The sequence below is a fragment of the Bubalus kerabau genome, chromosome 3 (genome assembly GCF_029407905.1).
Source record: "Bubalus kerabau isolate K-KA32 ecotype Philippines breed swamp buffalo chromosome 3, PCC_UOA_SB_1v2, whole genome shotgun sequence".
NCBI classification, from domain to species: domain Eukaryota; kingdom Metazoa; phylum Chordata; class Mammalia; order Artiodactyla; family Bovidae; genus Bubalus; species Bubalus kerabau.
The window spans coordinates 47,174,339-47,193,220 of record NC_073626.1 but is presented as its reverse complement, the minus strand read 5'-3'; the positions used below and the strand labels follow the sequence as shown (position 1 = coordinate 47,193,220).

At 40.0% G+C, this 18,882-nt stretch overlaps 1 protein-coding gene across 2 annotated transcripts in view; it reads left to right on the top strand.

The window, feature by feature from the left end:
- Positions 1-1,484: 1,484 nt before the first annotated feature.
- HMGCLL1 (3-hydroxy-3-methylglutaryl-CoA lyase like 1) overlaps positions 1,485-18,882 on the top strand; it is a 193,195-nt gene continuing 175,797 nt past the window's right edge. Inside the window, exon 1 of one of the 2 annotated variants that reach the window (XM_055571779.1) lies at positions 1,485-1,796. In XM_055571779.1, coding sequence (XP_055427754.1) covers positions 1,689-1,796 — 108 coding nt within the window. In that variant the 5' untranslated portion in view covers positions 1,485-1,688. The remainder of the gene's footprint in view (positions 1,797-18,882) is intronic. The other variant, XM_055571777.1, reaches the window with a different exon arrangement.

Below are 18,882 nucleotides of genomic sequence, written 5' to 3'. Positions count from 1 at the left end.
GGAAAGGAATATGTCAAGTCTATATACTGTCATCATGCTTATTTAACTTCTATGCAGAGTACATCATGTGAAATGCCAGGCTGGATGAAGTACAAGCTGGAATCAAGATTGCTGGGAGAAATATCAGTAACCTCAGATATGCAGATGACACCACCCATATGGCAGAAAGTGAAGAAGAACTGAAGAGCCTCTTGAAAGTGAAAGAGGAGAGTGAAAAATTCGGCTTAAAACTAACATTCAAAAAACTAAGATCATAGCATCTGGTTCTATCACTTCATGGCAAACAGATGGGTAAACAATGGAAATAGTGAGAGACTTTACTTTTGGGGGCTCCAAAATCACTGCAGATGGTGACTGCAGCCATGAAATTAAAAGATGCTTGCTCCTTGGAAGAAAAGCTATGACCAACCTAGACAGCATATTACAAGGCAGAGACATGACTTTGCCAACAAAGGTCCATCTAGTCAAAGCTTTGGTTTTTCCAGTAGTCACGTATGGATGTGGGAGTTGGACTATACAGAAAGCTGAGCACCAAAGAATTGATGCTTTTGAACTGTGATGTTGGAGAAGACTCTTGAGAGTCCCTTGGACTGCAAGGAGACCCAATCAGTCCATCCTAAAGGAAATCAGTCAGTCCTGAATATTCATTGGAAGGACTGATGCTGAAGGTGAAGCTCCAATACTTTGCCCACCTGATGCGAAGAACTGACTCACTGGAAAAAACCTTGATGCTGGGAAAGATTGAGGGCAGGAGGAGAAGGGGACTTCAGAGGATGAGGTGGTTGGATGGCATCACTGACTTGATGGACAGGAGTTTGAGCAGGCTTTAGGAGTTGGTGTTGTACAGGGAGGCCTGGTGTGCTGTAGTCCATGGGGTTGCAAAGAGTCGGACACCACTGAGCGACTGAACTGACCTGAACTGGTATCTCAGAATGTGACCTTGTTTCTAGAGATAGTTTTATATAAGTAATCAAGTTAAAGGGAGGCTCATTAGACTGGGCTTTAATCCAATATGGCCGATATCTTTATTTTAAAATTTTTATTTTAGTAATATGGTTGGTTAACAACGTTTTGTTAGTTTCCTATGGACAGCAAAGTTATGCATATACAGGCATCTATTCTTTTTTTCTAGTTCTTTTCCCATTTAGGTTATTACAAAATATTGGGCAAAGCTTACTGTGCTATACAGTATGTCCTTGTTGATTATCCGTTTTAAACATAGCAGTGTGCATCTGTCAAGCTTATTCTCATGAAGATAAACTCAGGTGAGTTCAAGGCCAGGCACGTCTACACTGCGCAGGGAAAATCATACTTGGGCATGAGCAAACTCCCCAAAGGAAAACACAGATGCTTCTACTTTGGTGGAGACCTAACCCTTGCTTTATCTGTGGGGTCTGAACCTGATGAGAAGCCAGTAAGTGCAGGTGTGTGCCAACTCTCTCAGTCCCGAGTGCTGCGCACAGTGCGGAACGCGCGCGCCAGGCTGTGACTGGCCGGCTCGGGTCCGGGGTGGACCGCGTGTGCGCAGGTGCCCGTCGGCGTCCTGCCCGGCGCCGCCGCAGTGCGCAGAGCGCGCGCGGGAGGCGGGAGGCGCTCCGAGGCCCGCAAGCGGAGCATCCCTGGGCGTTGGCCCCATCGCTCGCCCCCTGCCTGCTCCCTCCCCTCTCCCGCGCTGCCCGGGCCCCGCCATGGGGAACGTGCCCTGCGCGGTGAAGCACTGCCTCAGCTACCAGCAGCTGCTGCGCGAGCATCTCTGGATCGGGGATTCAGTGGCAGGGGCGCTCGAGCCCGCGCAGGTACCATCTCGCGGCCCGGGGCGTCCCCACCTCTCCCGCCGCCGCGGCGCCTCTCCGCCCGGGGCCCTCCTGCGGCGGTTCTGCGGTGTGAAGGCCTCTCCCCTGAAAAGGGTTCCCACCGTCTCCCCGGGTGAACTAGCGGACCCGCCCCTCGGGGAGGCCCTTTGAATTCCCTACCTTGGCCACGTGCAGGTGGTCTGAAGGAAAGTGTTCCTTCTCTTCGTTTCCCTGGGAAAGGATCCTTCCTGTGATACGCAGCACTTCTCTGAGGACAGCGTCTCTCTTTGCAATTCTCTTATTATTGTGTGACAAAGGCGACGAATTTGTCGGAATGTGAGGCAGAAAAACGGAAGGAAGCCAACACCGAAGGCTGGGAAAACAGGGTGGGGTGAAATCATCCCTTATCTGTAATGTATTTATGCTTCAACACACTTGAACAAGATGGGGGAAGATGGTAAATAGCAGAAGGATTTCAGAGCAAAATGTATTCCCATGTGATGCCTGAAATCCCATTTGAAGACAGCTATGAGGGCAGGTGAATAGTAGCCACATGCCTGCAAGTCAATGCAGTCTCAGCCGGAAATGGCAAGTAAATGAAGAAAATCTATATAAAGAAATTGATTTTCTCTTAAAAGAGCTTACAATTTGAAGTTTCACAGAGAAATAGCAGTGGTAGTTGTTAAGTGAATGTTAAAACGTGGGAAAAGGGAAAGAGACTATGAGAGTTTAGCTATTAATTTTTCAAATTTTGCTGGATGCAAAATATTTATTATACATCTAAGTACAAAATAAAAACTTGTGTTAAATGTAACAATTAAGCGGGTAAGCATAATTTGAGTTTGTGTCTTTATTTCTTTATTTTTTTCTTTAAAAAAATATTGTGTTTTTTTGCCATACATTGACATGAATCAGCCAATCAGCTATTCTAATACTGATATTAGGCTCCGTTTTTCCTATAGTTTTACATTCAGTGTATCTTCAATGTATCACCATGTGGATTGTAACCTTAGTTCTACAGATTGGAGTTCAGCAATTGTGGATTCTTTCTAAGATTTCTCCTCATTACCTGAAAGATGGTGGAGGTCGACTAACTCAAAGACTTTTACTGACAATGCAAGAGAAGGAAAATTAGTCTTTATGTTCCCATGTTTGTATGTCTTCTATTTAATTTTTTTGTCTTCTCCTTTGATCTTTGTATTATAACTTTAAACCTTCATATTTACTCGGTTACAGAATCAGAAATCCTTACATTTCAGTGAAAAAGTGTGAGACTGTATATGACTTCTGTTGCCGTGTTAATATTATTTTTCTCTTCTCCCACCCCATATTCAGATTTTGTGGGTTTGGGGACTGTGACAGAGGCTAGACTGCTAGGGTGCCTACTTTTCCGTGTTAGAATGTAAAAGCAGGGTAATTGAAAATGACTAGAATGACTGATCTAGGAATGTAGGAAATAGGGTTTTGGGATATTCACCAGCCTAATGAAGATGTTTTGTTTCCTTCTTGAGAAATTGCTATACCTTCTCTAAACATTGCCTTTTTATCCCTGGACTGATTTGCTTGAGAAACTCCTATTCATTCCTCAGGCACAGCTTAAAGATCACTTCTTTTGATCAACTCTTTTCTCTTTCTTAAGTCAGTATCCTTTTTCTGTGCTCTAGTGGGACTTTATGCATAGTTCTGTTGTGGTTCCAATGTTGTGGAATTGTAATGTAGGTCTCGTCCTGTTGAATTCCCAGTGATACCTGACACTTCACTCTGCAATTTACCTCCTTCCCTGGCTTCTCTGTTTAACATCCTTACTGCTTTTAGCCCTAATGCTCTGGGTCCTCAGGCTGGAACCAGACTGGCTCAGTGGCCTCTGTCTGTCTGGTAAATATTCAGATTTCTCAGGACTTTGAACCCACACTGACAGTTTCTGACACTATTAGTATATCTGTATCTTCCAGACTTGTAGTCCCTTCTGTCTCTTAAACTCCAGTCCTGGTGTCCATCTGCTCAGCTGACATCACTTGAGTATCTCCAAAGCAATTCAGACTCAACATTTGCAAAATCAGACTCACATTCTTCCTCTTCCAACTGCAGCCCTTCTCTATAAGTTCCTAACACAGGGAATACTATCACAATTCATTCTGCCCTGGAAGCGCAAACCAAGAGCCCATTTCCTTCTTTCTGTCATATCCAGGGTGTCACCAAGTCCTGCAGTTTTACCTCTTGAATTTCTCTCAGATCCATCTGCTTTTCCATCTTACTGCTGCTATGGATTTTAAAGTGGCATTTTCTTTCCAGTGAGCTACTGGAGTCTTGTCATCCTTCAACCCACTGACAGCTAGTTGAGAGATGCTCTCTATTTCACATGGTATCATGCTGTTCTCCTGTTTCACAACCTCCTGTGAATTCTCATTGCTTTTAAGAGTGAATAGCAAGCAGAACCTTTAATGTATTCTTGGAAGGCTCAGATGATATCTTCATGGCATCTGTGCAGGATTGTCTTAAGCCAGGTCTTCTTATGCTTGCCACTGTGTCCTTCTTTGAGTTTTCCAATCATCTTTCCTCTGGAAACAGGGCCTTTATCTATTTACCTTTCTGATAGAAAGATTATTTTCAACTAATTAACCTTGAGATCTTAACTCAGATTTTACTTTCTCAGATTCTCAAGCCAAGCATTTCCTGTTACCTTAACGTTTCACAGTGCACTGTTCACTTATATAAATGAATTACTATATTTATTTTTGTTACCATTTTATGTTTCATTCCCTACCTGACTGTAAGCATCATAAAAGTGAGGAAAATTTCCACCACAAAATTCTCAACAATGAATAAAATGTCCAATTAGTTTTTGATAGCCAATTAATTTCTCCTGAATGAACAAAAGAATAGAGGTTTACCCTTCTAGGGCATAAGCATCTGAAGTATATGGGGACCATGAACTCCTTTTGAGGGTCCAAGACAATGATTGGCACATTGTAGTACAACACTAATCTTTTTTATGTGAATTCCAACGTGATGACAGTTAAGACAGATGTCAATAAAGTTTGGTCTTAGTGCTGACAGGTGGATATTATTACTGTTCGTGTTTTACCTTTTTAAAACTGAACTATAATTTATAATGTTTTACTTACAAGTGTGCAGAAAAGTGATTCAGTTATACACACATATTCTTTTTTGTATTCTTTTCCATTATAGGTTATTACAAGATACTGATTATAGCTTCCTATGCTATACAGTACGACCTTGTTTATCTATTTTATATATAGTAGTGTGTATTTTAGAGAAGGAAATGGCAACCCACTCCAGTGTTCTTGCCTGGAGAATCCCAGGGACGGAGAAGCCTGGTAGGTTTCAGTCCATGGGGTCGCACAGAGTCGGACACGATTGAGCGACTTAGCAGCAGCAGCGGCAGCAGTGTGTATCTATTAACTCCAAGTCCTAATTTATGCCTCCTGCCTTTTCCTTTGGTATTTGTAAAATTGTTTTCTATGTCTATGAGTCTATTTCTGTTTTATAAATAATTTCATTTCTATCATTCTTTAAATTCTACATATAAGTGATATATCATATGGTATTTGTCTCTCTGACTTATTAATTCTTCACTTAGTATGATTCTCTAGTTGCATCTGTGTTGCTGCAAATGACATTATCATTTATTTTTTTGGCTGAGTAATATTCCATCATACGTGTGTGTGTGTGTGTGTGTGTGTGTGTGTGTGTGTATGCATACCATATCTTCTCTATCCATTCACATGTTGATGGACATTTAGATTGTATATTATCTTTTCATCTGATCAAATTTAGTCATACTTTCATGGGGAAAGAGTTGAAAATTGATTCTGGAGGTTGTTAAATGAGCTTAACTATTTCTCCACTGCTAACTATGGTAGAGGGAATCATGGATAGGGCCCCTAAGATTTGAAATAATTTGGTTGCAGCCAGGACAGACAGAGTGCTCTGTTTTGGAAGAATCTGTGCTAGTCAATAGAAGATTCAAAACCTAGACTCCTTTCTGCTACCGATAAATTATTAAGATAAATAATGGGAAAAAAAATTATTAAGATAAAATAAAATATTATATTTGTGTGTAAGTACAAATACACTCTTTTGGAGCTTAGCAATTTATTACCAAATAGAAAATGAGTCAATGTGCATTAAAGGCTTACACTACAACAGCTCAATATAATAAAATTCTTTAGATCTCTCTCTCTCGCTCTTTTTGTTTCTCTTTTTTGGTAATGGCATTGGTTTCTCAGAAGAATTCCAGGAGGTCAAAACTGATCCTTCTGTGGTTCAAGCTATCGCTTAGGGTCTATCTTGTTTTTTATTATTCATCTCAGTTAAAATGGATATGATGAAGCTGGCTTAACTGGTGGTTTCAAGTTTTGATTAAAATGAAGTGTCCTTGTAAAATAGTCCTTGTTTGATTCAGTAACTAAATTTCTTTCTATATTAATAAAGAGACTTAAGCAGTAACTAAATCTCTTTATATATTAATACCCTATCACAGCCATAAAATTTCCAATGGTCTAAATTCTATCATAAAAAGCATTTTAAATATGTTTGTTTTGTTTTTTAAAGACACAATTGTAGATTATGTGAGATTAAGTTTATAGTTATTTTACATTTTATCCTGATCCTTTTAAGTTACATTTGCTGTGAGCAAAAATTAAGATTCTAAGTAAAGTATTTAGTGTTAGAGGATCTCTTGAGTTTAACCTGAATATATAATGTTTTTGTTTAAATTTAGTGAAAAGATTAAAGTGACTATATACTTTATGGTTAACAGTGCTCAGCTGTTAACAAACACCTTAGGGTCAGTGGGGAGGAATTGTCAAAAAGAAAACAAACTACCAGCCTATCCCACTGCTTGTTTTCTGTTTGACTCAGGTGTTCTTTGGCCCTTTACATCACCCTTTTTACTTGTTTTATAACTTCTTGGAAATTACATAATTTTTAAAATTCATTTTTCCCCTGCATTAGCTTGGGGGTTATATACTGGGGTTTTTTTGGGGGGGAGGGGGTACCAGTTTATTTGTAGGAATGGTACTAAGAAAATAACTTAAGTAGATGTTTTAGTACAACTTACAGAAAAGGTGGAGGTACTCCAAACATGCGTGCACTGTCCTGGTGACCAGGGAGCCAGCCTAAGGCTTAGCTCTGGCTCTCGTTATCCTTACAGTGTTTCCCTGGGTGTGTTTATCCAGGGGTACTCTGCCCTGCCAGATTCGGGGGCCCCCATCTTGCACAGGTTGGTTCCGTGCTCACCCAGTTCTTTGATGGATTTCACCTACTCTTTCAGGCAGTGAGTGTCAATGAAGTCACAGAAATGGGGGTCATTTTTTGTCAGTGGCCGGTGTGTGCAGTTCCAGTAGTGGCAGATTGACTACTGGAATCAGAAGTGTAGCGCACATTCCATTGCGTTCAGCCCATTCTTGCCGTCATCCCCTAGGGTCCGGTTTCCTGATATCCCGAAGGCCAGTTCGGCCACCTCCTTAGTTCTGGAGCTTCATCCGTTTCTCAGCATGTTCCCTCTCCCCACGAGACTGCTAAAAGTTGGCAAAGCCTTTCAAAGCCACATAACCGCCGTCCACAGAGTAAGACACGGACAGGCAGACATAGGAGGCCTCGCGCTCCAGGTCGTTCTGGGGGTCACGGCCGTCTCGAGTCCTGGTGGCCGTTCTGCGCACCTGCGAGGTGGCGCGGCCCTGGGCAGCTGGGAAAGGCCGTGTGGGCTGAGCCGCGCTGGAGGGGCTGGGGGACCTGGAGGGGCGGGGCAGTGAGGTTGGCCAGGGCTGGTTCGAGGGGGGGACCGGGCAGGATCACCAGGTGCAGTGCAAGCATCCTTGAAGCAGGAAACCACAGGGAACCTCCACGAAGATAGTCCATGGCATACTGTTTCTACAGTACTGTTACTTGTTACCTAGAAGGTGTCAACATGCAAACTTGACTTATTAAAATATCATATAAATTAGTTCTATATTAAAAATGTAACGCCTGTTAGTGCCTTCATCTATTGTTGTATGTATTCATCCTCTACATGCTATATTTGTAATATATACTTATACAGTCAATGTACATTTACATATATGCATGTATTTCCCATTTCCTTGCTCTTCATTACTTTCTAAAGATCCATCCCTTCATTTGGAATTATTCCCCTTCACCCTAAAGTGTTTGCTTTAATATTTTCTTTAATAAAAATCTGGTGGTGATACTTTCAGTTCTTATTTGCTTGAAATTACATTTATGTATTCATGCATACATATGCATAAATATAATGAATATTGAGTTTAAATATATGTTCCATATAAAGAGTTAGGATACATGACATGGCAACCATACAAAATGCAGATTTCTCAATAGATAAATGGAAACCAGGGACAAATAAGAGAGAAATCAGCTGTTGGCTTTATTTTTGGACCTTTGATGATAACCTATCTTCAGTTATCTTCTTGTTATCTTTGGTTTCCAACAGTATGATGATGATGTGTCTAGAGATAGTTTTCTTCATATCTGATAGTGGTTCATAGTGCTTCTTGGGTCTATGACTTGATGCTTGTTGGTTTCTATGTGTTTTGGGAAATTTTAAACCAGTTGTTTTCAAATATTACTTATTTCTTTTTTACCTCCAACTCCAACTTAGACCTACATACAGTTTGAAGAATCTTAGAACATTTTGTTGTGCCCCATTGGTTTCTTATACTCACTTTTGTATTTTTCATCTTTTCTTACCATTGTAGATCTGAATATTTTTCTCAAGTATATTCCATTTCACTAATTCCCAATTTAGCTTTGTCTAATTTGCTGCTAATTTAATTTGCATCCTTAATTTTTAGTTATATTTTTGAATTACTACATTTCTACCTTGTTTCTGAAACCAATTTTTAGCTCTCTGCCACAGTTTTCCATCTTATCAAGAATTCTTGAATGTTTATCAGTTATTTTAAGTTTCATCTCTGATCATTCCAATATTCAAATCTTCAGGGGGTCTCTTTAATTTATCTTCCCTCTTGGAAAGCCTACTAGCTTTTCAGTTTAAGTTAGACACCTGTTATGTAAATATTATAGATTAAATTTGAGGCTTTCAGTCATACTGTCCTTCTCCAGAAAAGATTAACTGTTCCTCCACCTCTTTTTGCTCACCCTCTACAAACTGCCTTTGGAAACCACAAGCCTGTTTTCTCTCTCTCTCTCTCTCTTTATTTAAGATTCTACATGTAAGTGAAATAGTACAGTATTTGTCTTTCTCTGACTCACTTATTTTGCTGAACATGATGTTGTTAGGCCCCATCTGGTAGCAAATGGCATGGTTTCCTTCTTTTTATGATTGAATAATGTGCCTTTGTATAAATATATAGCACATTTTCTTTATCCATTCATCAGTGGACACTTGGGTTGTTTTCACCTCTTGGCTCTTGTAAATAATGCTGCAGTGATCATGGGAGTGAAGATATCTATTTGAGATAGTGATTTCCTACCCTTGGGAGAAACACTTAGAAGTAGAATTGTTGAATCATATGATAGTTTTATTTCTCACCTTTTGAGGAACCTTCATACTCAGAAATGTTTTCTATAGTGGCTGCAGTGCACAAGCTTTCCCTTTTCTCCACATCCTCACCAACAGCACCAACACTTATTTCTTGTCATTTTGATAATAGTCATTCTGATGGGTGCCTGGAGAAATACCAATAACCTCAGATATGCAGATGACACCACCCTTCTGGCAGAAAGCAAATAGGAACTAAAGAGCCTCTTGATGAAGGTGAAAGGGGAGAGTAAAAAAGCTAGCTTAAAACTCAACATTCAGAAAACTTTATGGCATCTGGTCCCATCACTTCATGGCAAATAGGTGTAGGAAAAAAAGAAAACAGTGAGAGACTTTATTTTCTTGGGCTCCAAAATCACTGTGGACAGTGACTGCAGCCATGAAATTAAAAGACGCTTGCTCCTTGAAAGAAAAGCTATGACAAATGTAGACAGTGTATTAAAAAGCAGAGACATCAGTTTGCTGACAAAAGTCTATTTAGTCAAAGCTATGATTTTTCCAGTAGTAATGCACAGATGTGAGAGTTGGACCATAAAGAAGGCTGAGCACTGAAGAATTGATGCTTGTGAACTGTGCTGTTGGAGAAGACTGTTGAGAGTCCCTTGGACAGCAAGGAGGTCAAACCAGTCAATCCTAAAGGAAGTCAACAGTGAATATTGATTGGAAGGACTGATGCTGAAGTTGAAGCTTCAGTTGAGCACTTGATGTGAAAGGTGACTCATTGGAAAAGACCCTGATGCTGGGAAAGATTGAAGGCGGGAGGAGAAGGGGGCGACAGAGAATGAGATGGTTGGATGGTATCATCGACTCAATGGATTTGAGTTTGAACAGACTGCAAGAGATAGTAAAGGACGGGGCATGCTGCAGTCCATGGGGTCGCAAAGAGTTGGACATGACTGAGCAACTGAGCATCAACAGTTCTGATGGGTGTGAGATCAGTAAGAATTATCTTTTGCTTCTAGCAGGCAATTAGTGCAAGGGTAGCTTTTGTTGTTGTTCAGTCACAAGGGTAGCTTATCTTAAGGCAATCATATATTTAGCTGATTCGAGGCTGGACCTGCTTCATTTGTGAGGGCTTCTCTTTTCTTGTCATCCTAATTTTTATCTTGTCGTCCTTCAGGGTTCTGACTAAAGCCCTAGAGTGTTTACCAGAATGTCTTCTCCTTTTTGGGATCTGAACTCAAAAATATTTCCTCCTCAACCTCTCAGGCTCCTGGGGACTCTGATGCTCATCCTAGCTTTTCACCTAATTACGTTAGAATTGGCAAATGCCCCAAGGGGAAAAGTCATGCTGAAAATTAGCCTTAATCACTTCATGTTTTTCTTCTGCATGGTATCTTGGCCACTGAAGTGAACCTACCCTCAGAAACCCCTAAGGCTATTAAAAGGAGTTTTTCACAAATTTTCAACGGATTTTCTGGCTTCCCTGGTGGCTCAGCAGGAAAGAATCCACCTGCAATGCAGGAGCCTCAGGAGACACAGGTCCAATCCCTGAGTCAGGAAGATCCCCTGGAGAAGGGAATGGCAGCCCACTTCAGTATTCTTGTCTGGAAAATTCCATGGACAGTAGAGCCTGGTGGGCTATAGTCCATTGGGTCGCAAAGAGTCGAACAAAACTGAAGAGACTTAGCATGCACTCTCACCAGATTTTCTGGTTCTCAGTGACAAGTTTGTTCTGAACAAGCTAATTGAAGGATTAACAATAAGACAGTGGAAATATAAAAAGCACTAATTTTGCAATATAATTTGAATTATAAAAAATATATTCATTTACCATGTTACAAAGCTTTTGAAGTGGTTACATTCCAGATAATATGCAAACTATTGACATTAATACTTTATGTATTTATTTTCCCAGGTTTATTGAGATATCAGTTCAGTTCAGGCACTCAGTCGTATCCGACTCTTTGCGACCCCATGAATCGCAGCACGCCAGGCCTCCCTGTCCAACACCATCTCCCGGAGTTCACTCAAACTCAGGTCCATCGAGTCGGTGATGCCATCCAGCCATCTCATCCTCTGTCGTCCCCTTCTCCTCCTGCCCCCAATCCCTCCCAGCATCAGAGTCTTTTCCAATGAGTCAGCTCTTGACATGAGGTGACAAAGTATTGGAGTTTCAGCTTTAGCATCATTCCTTCCAAAGAAATCCCAGGGCTGATCTCCTTCAGAATGGACTGGTTGGATCTCCTTGCAGTCCAAGGGACTCTCAGGAGTCTTCTCCAACACCACAGTTCAAAAGCATCAATTCTTCAGCACTCAGCCTTCTTCACAGTCCAACTCTCTCCATACATGACCACAGGAAAAACCATAGCCTTGACTAGACGGACCTTTGTTGGCAAAGTAATGTCTCTGCTTTTGAATATGCTATCTAGGTTGGTCATAACTTTCCTTCCAAGGAGTAAGTAAGCGTCTTTTAATTTCATGACTGAAGTCACCATCTGTAGTGATTTTGGAGCCCAGAAAAATAAAGTCTGACACTGTTTCCACTGTTTCCCCATCTATTTGCCATGAAGTGATGGGACCAGATGCCATGATCTTCGTTTTCTGAATGTTGAGCTTTAAGCCAACTTTTTCACTCTCTACTTTCACTTTCATCAAGAGGCTTTTTAGTTCCGCTTCACTTTCTGCCATAAAGGTGGTGTCATCTACATATCTGAGGTTATTGATATTTCTCCCGGCAATCTTGATTCCAGCTTGTGTTTCTTCCAGTCCAGCGTTTCTCATGATATACTCTTCATATAAGTTATATAAACAGGGTGACAATATACAGCCTTGATATACTCCTTTTCCTATTTGGAACCAGTCTGTTGTTCCATGTCCAGTTCTAACTGTTGCTTCCTGACCTGCATACAGATTTCTCAAGAGGCAGGTCAGGAGGTCTGGTATTCCCATCTCTTGAAGAATTTTCCACAGTTTATTGTGATCCGCACAGTCAAAGGCTTTGGCATAGTCAATAAAGCAGAAATAGATGTTTTTTCTGGAACTCTCTTGCTTTTTTGATGATCCAGCAGATGTTGGCAATTTGGTCTCTGGTTTCTCTGCCTTTTCTAAAGCCAGCTTGAACATCAGGAAGTTCATGGTTCATGTATTGCTGAAGCCTGGCTTGGAGAATTTTGAGCATTACTTTACTAGCGTGTGAGATGAGTGCAATTGTGTGGTAGTTTGAGCATTCTTTGGCATTGCCTTTCTTTGGGATTGGAATGAAAACTGACCTTTTCCAGTCCTGTGGCCACTGCTGAGTTTTCCAAATTTGCTGGCATATTGAGTGCAGCACTTTCACAGCATCATCTTTCAGGATTTGGAATAGCTCAACTGGAATTCATCACCTCTACTAGCTTTGTTCGTAGTGATGCTTCCTAAGGCCCACTTGACTTCACATTCCAAGATGTCTGGCTCTAGGTGAGTGATCACACCATCGTGATTATCTGGGTCATAAAGATCTTTTTTGTACAGTTCTTTTGTGTATTCTTGCCACCTCTTCTAATAATATCTTCTGCTTCTGTTAGGTCATACCATTTCTGTCCTTTATCAAGCCCATCTTTGCATGAAATGTTCCCTTGGTATCTCTAATTTTCTTGAAGAGATCTCTAGTGTTTCCCATTCTGTTGTTTTCCTCTATTTCTTTGCATTGATTGCTGAGGAAGGCTTTCTTATCTCTTCTTGCTATTCTTTGGAACTCTGCATTCAGATGCTTATATCTTTCCTTTTCTCCTTTGCTTTTTGCTTCTCTTCTTTTCACAGCTTTTTGTAAGGCCTCCGCAGACAGCCATTTTGCTTGTTTGCATTTCTTTTCCACGGGGATGGTCTTGATCCCTGTCTCCTGTACAATGTCATGAATCTCAGTCCATAGTTCATCAGGCACTCTATCTATCAGATCTAGGCCCTTAAATCTTATTTCTCACTTCCACTGTATAATCATAAGGGATTTGATTTAGGTCATACCTGAAGGGTCTAGTGGTTTTCCCTACTTTCTTCAATTTAAGTCTGAATTTGGCAATAAGGAGCTTATGATCTGAGCCATAGTCAGCTCCTGGTCTTGTTTTTACTGACTGTATAGAGCTTCTCCATCTTTGGCTGCAAAAAATATAATCAATCTGATTTCAGTGTTGACCATCTGGTGATGTCCATGTGTAGAGTCTTCTCTTGTGTTGTTGGAAGAGGGTGTTTGCTATGACCAGTGTGTTCTTTTGGCAAAACTCTATTAGCCTTTGCCCTGCTTCATTCTGTACTCCAAGGCCAAACTTGCCTGTTACTCCAGGTGTTTCTTGACTTCCTACTTTTGCATTCCAGTCCCCTATAATGAAAAGGACATCTTTTTTGGGTGTTAGTTCTAAAAGGTCTTGTAGGTCTTCATAGAACTGTTCAACTTCAGCTTCTTCAGCATTACTGGTTGGGGCAAGGGCTTGGAACACCGTGATATTGAATGGTTTGCCTTGGAAACGAACAGAGATCATTCTATCGTTTTTGAGATTGCATCCAAGTACTGCATTTTGGACTCTCTTGTTGACCATGATGGCTACTCCATTTCTTCCAAGGGATTCCTGCCCGCAGTAGTAGATATAATGGTCATCTGAGTTAAATTCACCCAATCCAGTCCATTTTAGTTCACTGATTCCTAGAATGTCAATGTTCACTCTTGCCATCTCCTGTTTGACCACTTCCAATTTGCCTTGATTCATGGACCTAACATTCCAGGTTCCTATGCAATATTGCTCTTTACAGCATCGGACCTTGCTTCTATCACCAGTCACATCCACAGCTGGGTTTTGTGTTTGTTTTGGCTCCATCCCTTCATTCTTTCTGGAGTTATTTCTCCACTGATCTCCAGTAGCATATTGGGCACCTGCCGACCTGGGGAGTTCCTCTTTCAGTATCCTATCATTTTGCCTTTTTATACCGTTCATGGGATATAGTTGGCATCAAACATTATAAGTTTAAGGTGTACAGATTTGATATGCATATATTACAAAATGATTACCATAGTTTTGCCTAATATCTGCATCATATCCCATACTTAATCATCATTTAATTAATTAAAAGAAATCACCGTTACTTTTTATGTGGTGAGATTGTTTAAAATGTGCCCTCTTAACAATTTGCAAGCCTATAATATAATATTATTAACTATCATGAAACTTATACCTTAGATTCCTAGAGCTTATTCATCTTATAGATTAAAGTTTGTATAGAAAAATTTAAAGTTTCAAAAATGAATAAAGAGTTGTCTGCATCATGAAAAAAATAAGATTTTAAAGAGAAACTGACTTACACTGGTTTTCACTCTAAAAATTGGGAAAGATACAGAAGATATTTTTTAAACATGAAAATTATTATTATGTCTAACTTAAGTATCTGTCTTTAGAGAAACAGTATACTATTATTTACTGCCTTTTATGTATATAGTTCAATAAAATTTGTTAAATGAGTGACTGAATAAATGAGTGATTAAGTGGATAGTTCCTTTATTATATTTTGTCTCTATTGATGTAAGATTATTTTGGATCTTTCCACTTAATGTGCGTGAAGTTGGTAGCAGTAATTTCTTATTATTAACCTCTTCTTTACAATCTTATCTTTTGCTTTGCCTGGATTCATTCCTGATTCATATTTAATAGGCTCTGGATACTGCCTAACTATGTGACATGCAATAACTCACTTAATCCTCATAACAATCCGTTTTGTGGACACAGTAACTGAGACACAGGTTGAATGACTTGCTCATGATCAATAGTTGGTGATCTCGGAGGTGAATTCAGGCAGCTAAGGTTCCAGAGCCCCTGGTTTTCACATCTACCAGTGTTTCCTGACCTTGCTGGTGAGAGGAGTCGACAGAGGCGTTTCTTAAGTGTGCTAGGAATTCTGATCAGTAGCAGCTATCGCTGTTCTTTGCTTCAGCTGTCTTTGGGGAAACGCTGGGCTGGGTGACGCTGCTCCTCCTTTGTCCCAGTCTCTGCTTTAGAGGGTCTGCTGTTGGCTCGTGTTTCCTCCAATCTGTCTTTGGAGAGCTCCTGGCTCCAGCCCGTGGACTCCTATGAGTTTTGACTTCCCTTTTCTCCTCTCTGAGGGTGAGAATAGAGTTCTGCCTGGAATAGAATTGCATTGGATACAAAAGGAAAAACAACTTGGTTTCCAATAAATTTCCTGTTCCCTTCCTTCTCCAGTACTTTCTGCCTTTGGATTTCTGTTGGCTTCCCTTTTCCTTGCTTTCTCTCCTTCCAGCTGGCTTTCTCATCCTTCCCTCCCCCAACCCAGTGTTCTTGTTTTTTTCATTAGCTCTGAGCTTCTCCAAGTCTTCTGGCTTCCTTTCTGCTTATTCACTCTGGGCTGCAACTTTCCCTGACCCTCTCTCCTTTCCTCATTTTCCTCCTCTAAGCTTAGCTTTTATTTTCATTTCTTTTGATTTTCCCTCATCAACCAAGGGGCTAGACTGTGCAGACATATAATTTGATGTGTTATGCTTATGGAGCAGATGGTATTTAAAAGAGACCAAGCAAATTCATATATGTAGAGAATATCATTTTAGCAGAAATTCTGATTTGAAACTGATTGTCCAGCCTGCTTGAAGACTCCACAATAAAATCAACGCATGAGCATGCTTTCCTGGTCTCACGATTGTTAGACTGAGTAGGAGATTCAAATTGACTGCTACACGGATGAGCCATATTAACCTCTGGAAATGTTTTATTTTGTCAAGACTACACTTAAAAGATTAAAACAGATGAATGCCTTAAACAGGATTTGCATTCTTCCTCATATCCTTAGCTGCCTCAGACATCCAGTTTATCTTCCCTTTTTTTAATCTTAAAAATTAGCTCATCTTTCATATATCTATTTACTGTTTTACGAGAAAAAATAATAAAGGCCCCTAATCTTATAAACTGCTTTAATATCTTTTTCACCCTTGATTTGAAGATGGACACTCACCTTCTACTGGTGGTGAAACTTTCCTTAAATGTCTTTCTCTGTGTCCCTCATTTCCGCCCCTGCCAACCCCAACTCTTAAGTAGCGCTCAGTGAACTCACGTTTGTTTTCTGCATCAAAGCTCTGTTCCCCACCAAAGATGGTCAAATAGAAACATCCCTCTAGTAAATTTGTAATATTTGGAATGCTAGACTGAGATTTTCTAAAAGGTGAAACTACATTTACCTTTTCTATTATCCAGAAGATTTAAATACTTAGATTCTGGTAAATATTTACAGAATAAAATAGTTTGTAGGGGCTAAAAATCCATTCATAGTGTAAACTCAGGTAGTTTTAGCCAAATTCACTGACTTTGTGACTGGCAAAAAAGATAAGTGTTTAATCATATCAAAGATATTATTTTTATAAACAAGAATAAGTAGCTTTCAATCATTTTTTAAAAATATTGGACTAGAATGTTCAAAAATTCATGTATTCATTTTGGAAGTTTGAATATATTTTTTTCTTTCATGGCTATCATACAAAGGTCAGAAGGAGTAGAATCTAGCTTTTCATTCACTTTCCGTGTCTAGGTTTTTACTGGGTTAGTTCACAGAGTGTATGATACGCATCTCCTTGTCATCCCACTTTACAAGAGAAGGAATAGAGACATGGTAGGGTATGATGATACCCTCAGGGTGAAACAGCTTCTCTGTTGCAGTGTGTGAGCTGTGGGCTCAGGTTTTGGATTCAGTGGTGGTGCTGAGTATCCCACTGATACAGCATCAAATGTCTCCTTACGCTTGTTACTTTCCAAGTTATGTTTCCTTGGATTTGTGAAGTAGGGAAGTGTGCGTGAAGGGAAACTTCAGCTACAGAAAAAACACCTTTAATACATTTCACCCTGTGAAATCAGCCTTTCAGAAAGTCTTTTCAGTGAACTTTATGAACAACCGATGGAGTCTGGGAAGCTTGGCAAGCAAGGAGGCAGGAAGCCCCAGAGAAATGTATCTGTCAGACGTCTTTCCTCCTGAGGTTTCCTTCCAAGTGATTTTGGATCCTGAAGGAAGTAGAGGGTCTCTCTGTCACTGCGTTTGTACATCTGTAACCCACTGGGTGTGCAGAGTCTGGCATCCACTTTTAAATTCTTTCCTTGATCTGTGTTTCAATGTGAAATAGAAATGAATTATAGCTGAATGTTGGAGTCAAAATATGAACCTTATTTTAGTTAGACACAATTTCTACTTTTTGAGAATTTTTATTTAAGGGCTAAGGCTTCTCTGAATTTTAAATGCTATGCCACATTTCAAGCCTTGGATTCTACACGGAGCTGTGGACCGAGTCACAGATAAAAGCTGAGGGCAATTTGGAATTCTCTTTGCCCAGGTTTTAGGGCTGGTTTTAAAAGGCATATGCAGGACCCATGGAGAAACAGATGAAGTGATTCAGAGGTTCACTCACGAATGTCTGGTATCACTTAGTTTCCATTCCCGTGTGAAAAGATTTTAATATTTAATTTAATATAATTCTGCTGAATGTATGCTCTAGAAAATACTGAAAGGAAAACTTGAGTTAAAGTAAATAGAACAGAAGCTTGCATAAACACTCATCTCTGGAGAGCTGGATCTCTTAAATCTATTTGGTCTTGAAAGCATGTATATATATAGACCTCTCGATGGGAATGCCATAATGATAACTTGTTAGATAGAATGTCAATCATTTGTTTTAATTTTTTTTTAAGTGTTATTTAGGGGCAGGAGTATTATTTCAGCTTACCTGCACTAAATTTGCAACTAGCTTATTGCATAGGGCAAATTTAAGAATATATTTAAATTTAAGAATACATCAGAGATATATTTTGTTAACTGTTAATAGAATATTATTAACAGGAGTTTAGAAATTTATATGATGATGATGATACTACCAGCCACTTTTTAAAAAAATTTTATTTTATTGGAGTATAGGTGATTTACAATGTTGTGTACAGCAAAGTGACTCAGTTATACATATATGTATACATTCTTGTGGTCTTCCCTCGTGGCTCAGCTGGTAAAGAATCTGCGTGCAATGCAGGAGACCTGGGTTCGATCCCTGGGTTGGGAAGATCCCCTGGAGAAGGGAAAGGCTACCCACTCCAGTGTTCTGACCTGGAGAATTCCATGGACTGTATAGTCCATGGAGTCACAAAGAGTCGGACACGACTGAGCAACTTTCACTCACTCATGCATTCTTTTTCGTATTCGTTTCCTTTAGAGTTTGTCCCAGGAGAGTGAATATAGTTCCCCATGCTATATAGCAGGCCCTTCTTTGTCCACTCTGTATTTAAAAGTTTAAACCTGCTCACCCCAGACTCCTACTCTATCCCTCCACCACCCGCCTTGGCAACCACAAATCTGTTCTGTTTTTGTGAGTCTGTTTCTGTTTCCTAAATAAGTGTATTTGTGTCATAGTTTAGATTCCACATATAAGTGATATCATATGATATTTGTCTGACTGACTTCACTTAGTGTAATAATCTCTAGGTTCATCCATGTTTCCGCAGATGGCATTAATTCATACTTTTTTATGGCTGAGTAATATTTCATTGTATATATGTACCACATGTTCTTTATCCATTGATCTGTTGATGGACTTCAGGCACCAAC